The sequence below is a fragment of the Seriola aureovittata genome, chromosome 7 (assembly GCF_021018895.1).
Source record: "Seriola aureovittata isolate HTS-2021-v1 ecotype China chromosome 7, ASM2101889v1, whole genome shotgun sequence".
Lineage (NCBI taxonomy): Eukaryota > Metazoa > Chordata > Actinopteri > Carangiformes > Carangidae > Seriola > Seriola aureovittata.
The window spans coordinates 6,872,933-6,879,643 of record NC_079370.1 but is presented as its reverse complement, the minus strand read 5'-3'; the positions used below and the strand labels follow the sequence as shown (position 1 = coordinate 6,879,643).

Genomic DNA, 6,711 nt, shown 5'->3' with positions numbered 1-6,711 from the left:
GCCAGTACTGCTTTTTATCTTAGTCATCAGGCCACATGTACAGGCGTGCAGACCACAGGTGCTCTGATGCCCTCAAATCAGTCCACTGTGCGTGCGTGCGTGTGTGCGTGCGTGCGTGTGTGCGTGTGTGCGTGTGTGCGCGTGTGTGCGTGTGTGCGTGTGTGCGTGTGTGTGTGTGTGTGTGTGGTGTCCTGATCTCTCGTTTTGGCCATTTCATTATGCCAGCAGTGAGGATTACTGTGCTGATTCCATCCCCGTCCTTGCGCTGACAAATGTACCGTGTGTGTGCATGTGTGTGTGCATGTGTGTGTGGGTGACCTTCCTCTCTGTAATTCCACCAACATCCCTGTTCATTTTTTTTTTTCTTTCTTAAATATATGGATTAATTTCACACAGCAGCAACGCCACTGAGGACGAATGAATATCACTCACTGAATATGACACATTTAGGAGAAACTTGTTTTATCATGTGCCACGTTTTTGCTCTTAAAATCAGCTTGATTGTTACTTGTTGTTTAGGTTTATGCTTAAAACAGCGAGTGCCGTACAGTTGTTTGTATGTCTAGTTATTATTTATATGACAAAAGAATAAGGAAAGGGCACAAAAAAGGGATCACTGTCAGTGGTTTCCTTTTGTGCAGCTGCCCTCACTCACCATTAGAGGGAAATAAAGTAACACTAATACTTTTCAATAAAAAAAACAAAAAAGAAAAACAGAACTGCGGCTAGTTAAAGAAATGATGCTGCCCAAAAAAAAAAGCAGACGTAAACAGGTGCATTTTCACACTCAACACCCCCCCCCCCCCCCCCCCCCCCCACATTTCTCATCAACAAGGTGTTTCCATCCACAGAGCTGCTGCTTACTGGATGTTCTTTGTTTTTGCCTCCACTCGGAGTAAAAACTCTATAGCAACTGGTGTTTGTGTGTGTGTGTGTGTGTGTGTGTGTGTTTCTGTGTGAAAATCTGCAGTTTCAGAAACGGTAACACTTCGTCCATCTGATATCTCAGTTTTTCCACATTCTGATGTTAGATTTGAACATTAACTGAAGCTACTAAACCGCATCTGTGTGATTTAATGCATTGCACCGCTGCCACATGACTGACTGATTCAGATTTAAATACAGTTTACATTGCAAATCAGTAGATAAACTGTTGTAGCAGTTGCTATTTGTAAGTTTGTCTTAAACGCATATACATGATCTTCCTGAGCTTGCCTTAGTCAGAGGCACCCTCCACCTTAAAATCAAAGGCATTCCTGACCCACTTCAAGAGATGAGATAGTTTGATTGGCTTTCATTATTTACACGCTACAGTGGCCTACAGTTTCTTAAGCCTGGTGTGATCCATTTACCAGTAACTGATAAGCATCGAAAATAAAACTTCTGGGATCTCTGATGTGGACAGGTGAAATTTCCCAACTTTACAAGTTAATGATGAGTGAAAAACAAGTGATGATTGTAGTGTTGGAACACAAAACATCTAATGTGGGGTGAACATTTAAATCACAAGCATCTATGCTTAGTTTTACCCAACCGAGCTCACTACATAGACTGCCGCTCCTGAATAGAAAACTCCGCCCTTCAGGCCTGTGAGTCCATCCTCTGCTTTGTGGGTGCAGGACAAACAAGGAACGCTATTCCTGTTAGATGAATGAAATGCCACGATTGTGGATGCAGTCATGATGTAGAAAATAGATACCTATCGTCCATCCATCCATCATTGCATCTACTGTTGGCCAAATCCCAAAAAGCACGGGACCATGCATGGAAACTTGTGAGTTGGTTACAGCCAGAATGCTGCATGAGACACCTGATTGGATTTTGAGATTCAGAGATTCTGATTGTGTGTCAATGGGACAGCCTGGTCAAAGCAGCATGATGTATTTGGGGCTTTAGGGAATGCTGCCCCTGAATCAGGATGTAAGTATTTGTCAGGAACAGTTATGTGCAGTATGTTATGAGTGGTTTTGATCTTGAAGATGGCGAACCACTTGGATCTCTGTTGCCAGGTGTCGCCATTTCTGCCAAATTTCTGCCAAAATTATAATCTGCACATCAGCAGGGCGGTTACCAGGCCCAGCAGGATTGTGATGGGAACCAGAAGGAGAGACACATACAGCAGCCATGGCTCAGGATACAGCACCTCATCTGAGAAACACAAAACCACTTATAAATCACACATTGATACAGTGTTGGATTTATTGTTATCCTCTCTCCTGTAAATCCAAGTTGACATTAAGGTGAAAGTTCACCAAAATTACAAAAACACCAAAGAAAAAATTACATTGAAAATACAAACAAAACACAACCAAGTACATGCATGGCTGGATACCAGTACAAACGTCTTGTCTTATTACAAGCAAAATATGAAAACATGTTTCCTAAACAACAGACGCAGCAGGAGGTGAGCACTTGCTGCTGTACAAAACACACTCACCAGAGGTGATTGTCGGACGTGTTGTCATAAGATTTTTTCTAGCGTCTCCGCCTTGTTCCGCCACTGAGAGGAAAAAATTAAGATCAAACCAATCTGTAACGTCTTTAACGTGACTTTAATGTTGACATATTGCATGATTTCTGGGCAATGAAGCATTTTGAAGTGGAAAATGCCTCGTGCAGCTTTAGAATAATTTCCATCTTTAAAGCTTTTACTTTGTTAAGTTATGAAGTCAATAAAATGCAGAGACAAGCTTCTATTCACACGCCGGCATGTCAAGACAGGATGTTTAATAGATAGATAGATAGATAGATAGATAGATAGATAGATAGATAGATAGATAGATAGATAGATAGATAGATAGATAGATAGATAGATAGATAGATAGATAGAGGAACGTGCCTAAGCAAAAAAGACTTTTCAACTGCAGCCTTAGTTCAACTTAAGGATTTGTGTTAAAGTTTTGTTGGTTCATGCAATGAATACCTCTTGGAATTGTAAACAAGAACATGAATACAATCGGCTGAACATCCGTAATAACAGAATAAAGTATGTTTTCAGCTATAGGCTACTATTTATGGTAGTGTTTGAGTGCTGCTGCTGAGGGGTGTTTCACAATCTGTACAGAAAAAAGAAAAAAAAGTAATATAGTTACCAGGCGGAAGGTAGTGGAAGGTGCTTTTCATTATCAGATCTTCATTCAGGTGCAGCTGACACTCATATTTACCACTGCCATTCAGAGAAATATTCTCAGAGAGTGTGACGAAGGGCGGAGCTGCATCAGCATCCCCCTGAGCGATGTCGACAGGCTGCGCTTTGCATCCATCATGAAAAATGGACAAAACCAATCCAGTTTGCAGAGACACGTTTACTTCACACCGGAGCAGAGAGTCATTGTGACCGGTGAGGTTAAAGTTCATGGTGTCTGAAATGAGATGCAGACAGATACACAGGTATGTGCTCAGCGCGGGAAAACTCTCTCGTGAACACAAGCGTTTGTGTTGCAGGTTGAAATTCTTTCCCACCCTCTGGACTTAAAGCCCTCAGTCACTACACAGCGGTCCACATCACCTAATCTGTCACACCTAGTCTGTTTACATGCACACCACAAACCTGGACATTGGGAAATCAACTTTAGGTAAGAAATTGAAGAAACCATTAAGATGTACTGCAATAACCTTTTCAAATGCAGGGTGTCAGCAATCAGATTTCTACCCTTTAGTTCAACTATTGATGATATATGAAAATAGTTTTTTTCTGATCAGAGCATTTTAACTTATGATGTGGTTATAAAACAAGCTCTGTAGTAGCCTACACTTCTCTCTCTCTCTCTCTCTCTCTCTCTCTCTCTCTCTCTCCTTATAGAAATACACAGGAAACAAAAAATGAAAAACGTTGTATTTACCATGAACAATCAGTAATGTTTCATTTCCAGTCCTCCTAAAACTTTTACCCTTCTCCGTGGTGATGGAGAGTTTACACAGATACTTCCCACTATCTGCCCACTGGACATTTCTGAGAAGTATGGACTTGTTTGTAGAGTTTGAGTTTTTGTCCAGAAGAGCTACACGTTCCTTATATGTCACAGAGGGTCTCCACAGTCTGAGATTTTCATGGCCCGGTGTTAAGCGCAACCAATACAGAACCGGTACAGTCAGCATCTTCTCATCATGGGACAGCTGGAGCTGACACTGCATGGTAACATCATTACCCAGAGCGGCGGCAAGCACAGGGGGCTGGTGAACTACCACCAGGGAGCTGGTACCTGAAAAACAGAAATAATAAAAGAAAAAAACAATGACAGGATGTTGGGTAACTAATAATTTCCTGTCAGAAGTACTCTTTGTTTTATCCTTCACAGAAGCGCCCTACCTTCCTGTCTGTGTTGATCTGTTAAATTGTAAGCACACTGATGAGTAAATCTTTTTTACTTGGTGAGGCCACGGAGTCATGGAAAATAACTGAGACTACAAAATACGCTTTAAATGACATTTCTAATGAATCTGACACTGAACTCTTTCAAAGCAGACCACAGATATACACCAATCAGCCACAGGTTGGTTTGCACATTTGAGTTTGTGGTTTTTACTGGGACATTTGACCAACTCATTTTCAAGTTGATAGTGTAAATGTTCTATGTGATAGTTTGCAGTGTAACCTACAGTCTATATATATATATATATATATATAAACACATGTTCGAGTTTGTTGAACACTTCAAATGTGCACTTTGACAAGAGTGGCTGCACACAAAGTCGATCCATCAGTGGTCTTTTGCAAAGACGCTGTAAAAACTTTAAAAAGGGAGACAAACATTTTGAGGGTAAAAGAATGATACTAAAAGAATGTGGATGCCAAATGTTCAATCACTTTTTTGTGCAGTAATAAGATAATTTAAAAACACACACACAACAACATAAAAAACAAAAATGGGGTGCCCAGATAGCCAGATGGTTACAGCACGTATATAACATAACTGCCGTGTACTCAAATAAAATCAGACCGCAGACCATTGTTGCATGTCACACCCTTCTTTTTTTCTCTTTCTTTCTTCTTTTTTTCCCCATCTGCCTCGACACCGTCTCTTATCCAACAGAGGTGAAAATGACAAATTTTGAGATATAATTTAGATTTTGAATTTTTACATTTGAAGGCAAAAATGTAAATTGAATGAATTTTCTCAGATTTGTTGATTTATCTATGGAAAAGTCCATTAATGCTACAAATCAGATTTTTTTTTTTCCCTGTTAATCTGAAACTTCTGGACACCTTACACACACTGGTGCTCTTGAGAGGGAAAAGGCAAGTTTTGCACAAAAAGTTTGAAATGTGATTTGATTCAAAGACATTTGGTAAAGAAGTGTTTTAATCCACTAATGGAGTCTGAAGGATTTATCTTGGACCAATCAACCTATCTATCTCTATAAAGTAAAAGAAGTTAAGCCTGAAGACTTTTGTTTTGAAAATACACCGCAGAATGTAAATTCACACAAATGTGTCAAAAGCTGCAGGAAAGAAACCACTGAAGAAATGGTATGAGTGAAACCAGGTCACTTGCAAACTGTGTCAATAGTGAATCCTAGGGACTGGATTTAAGAAAATAAATTTGAATTGCCTATAAAAAATGTATTCAGAGCCTGAAAATATGTATGGTTTTAACACAGATATTCGCTCAATACATACATTTCCCTGTATTTAATAATGACAGTTAAGGATCCCTTTGACAAAAACACACATACAAATCAAAACGCTTCCTAAATTTTACCTGAGACCATGAAGTAGAGAAACATCCACATCATCCAGCCCCATTTCATCAAAAAGAAGTTGTGATGCAACTCAGACAAAACGATCTTTAACATGTCTCTCGATTAACGACGCACTAAAAATACAATGATACCTCCAGGGAGTGCAGATGAAATATATACAGGCGTGTGTCACACCACTTCCTCACAAGCTGGAAGATATTACGCCACTAAGTCTTTTCAAATGTAAACAAATCTAAAATATGCAAAGGGTTTCCCCTTCCAGTAAGTTATCATTGTTTTGATGGTGCAATGACAGCATTACTTAACTTCTAAAAAGAACTGAAGATTTTATTTTAAATAAAACAAAGTATGTATTATAATATATCATTTGTCTTTAAAAATCAAAGTAAGGGATTGAAACTGAAAGTATAGTACAGGATGTGGTTCCTCTTTTGGATTTTTTAGCACAGAATTATAGAACAATGAAGTTCACAAAACAGTCCACTCAAGCTCCAGTTAATTGCTTGATATTGAATAGAACTTTCAGCTGTATCACAGTCCTCATGAGTAGATGAAGTGTGTTCAGCTGTCAAGAAACTGTACAAATGTACAACTGTGCTGTAGTATTTCTTCTTCATGTTGGCTTAAAAGTTGACCTTAAACAATTAAATCTTCTTCTTAGAAACAGTCGCCAGCAAAACTCCGCTCAAGGTCAACTCTGATTGTATCACTGTTGTTTCCAAATTCAATCATGAACTGACTCTAATAGAGCAAGAAACCCTAAAAGTTTTATCTGCTGATCAAAACCATGTGAGTTTCAGAGGAAATGAGTAAGTAAACCTTAAGCAGAGATTGTATTTACTGCTGGTGTTTCAGTGTGACACTACATGTTTTCCATCTGCAAAAATGGGAGACCATTAAATGACTAAATACACTGACACCCTTTGAACTAAGCACCATCCTCCCAGATACAGATGTACAGGCCAATACAGTTTGTGCACACAGTGATGCACTTTTGCACCATGTGTC

General features: G+C 39.3%; 1 protein-coding gene across 1 annotated transcript; it reads right to left on the bottom strand.

The window, feature by feature from the left end:
• Positions 1 to 829: 829 nt before the first annotated feature.
• On the bottom strand, positions 830 to 5,826 carry LOC130172498 (uncharacterized). Its single transcript, XM_056381270.1, has 5 exons — positions 5,703 to 5,826; positions 3,843 to 4,202; positions 3,093 to 3,362; positions 2,438 to 2,500; positions 830 to 2,148 (listed from the first exon to the last, which is right to left on the bottom strand). Exons 1-5 carry the CDS (start codon positions 5,794 to 5,796, stop codon positions 2,042 to 2,044), a joined length of 894 nt encoding a protein of 297 aa, XP_056237245.1. The 5' UTR covers positions 5,797 to 5,826; the 3' UTR covers positions 830 to 2,041.
• Between the last annotated feature and the right edge of the window lie 885 nt (positions 5,827 to 6,711).

Bases quoted from the DNA above. Each gene is read 5' to 3' on its own strand.
- LOC130172498 (XM_056381270.1), bottom strand. From the start codon at position 5,796: ATGTTAAAGATCGTTTTGTCTGAGTTGCATCACAACTTCTTTTTGATG. The intron at 4,203-5,702 runs GTAAAATTTAGG...TCTGTTTTTCAG, and splicing joins TCTCTACTTCATGGTCTCAG to GTACCAGCTCCCTGGTGGTA. The intron at 2,149-2,437 runs GTGAGTGTGTTT...TGTGTTTCTCAG, and splicing joins ACGTCCGACAATCACCTCTG to ATGAGGTGCTGTATCCTGAG.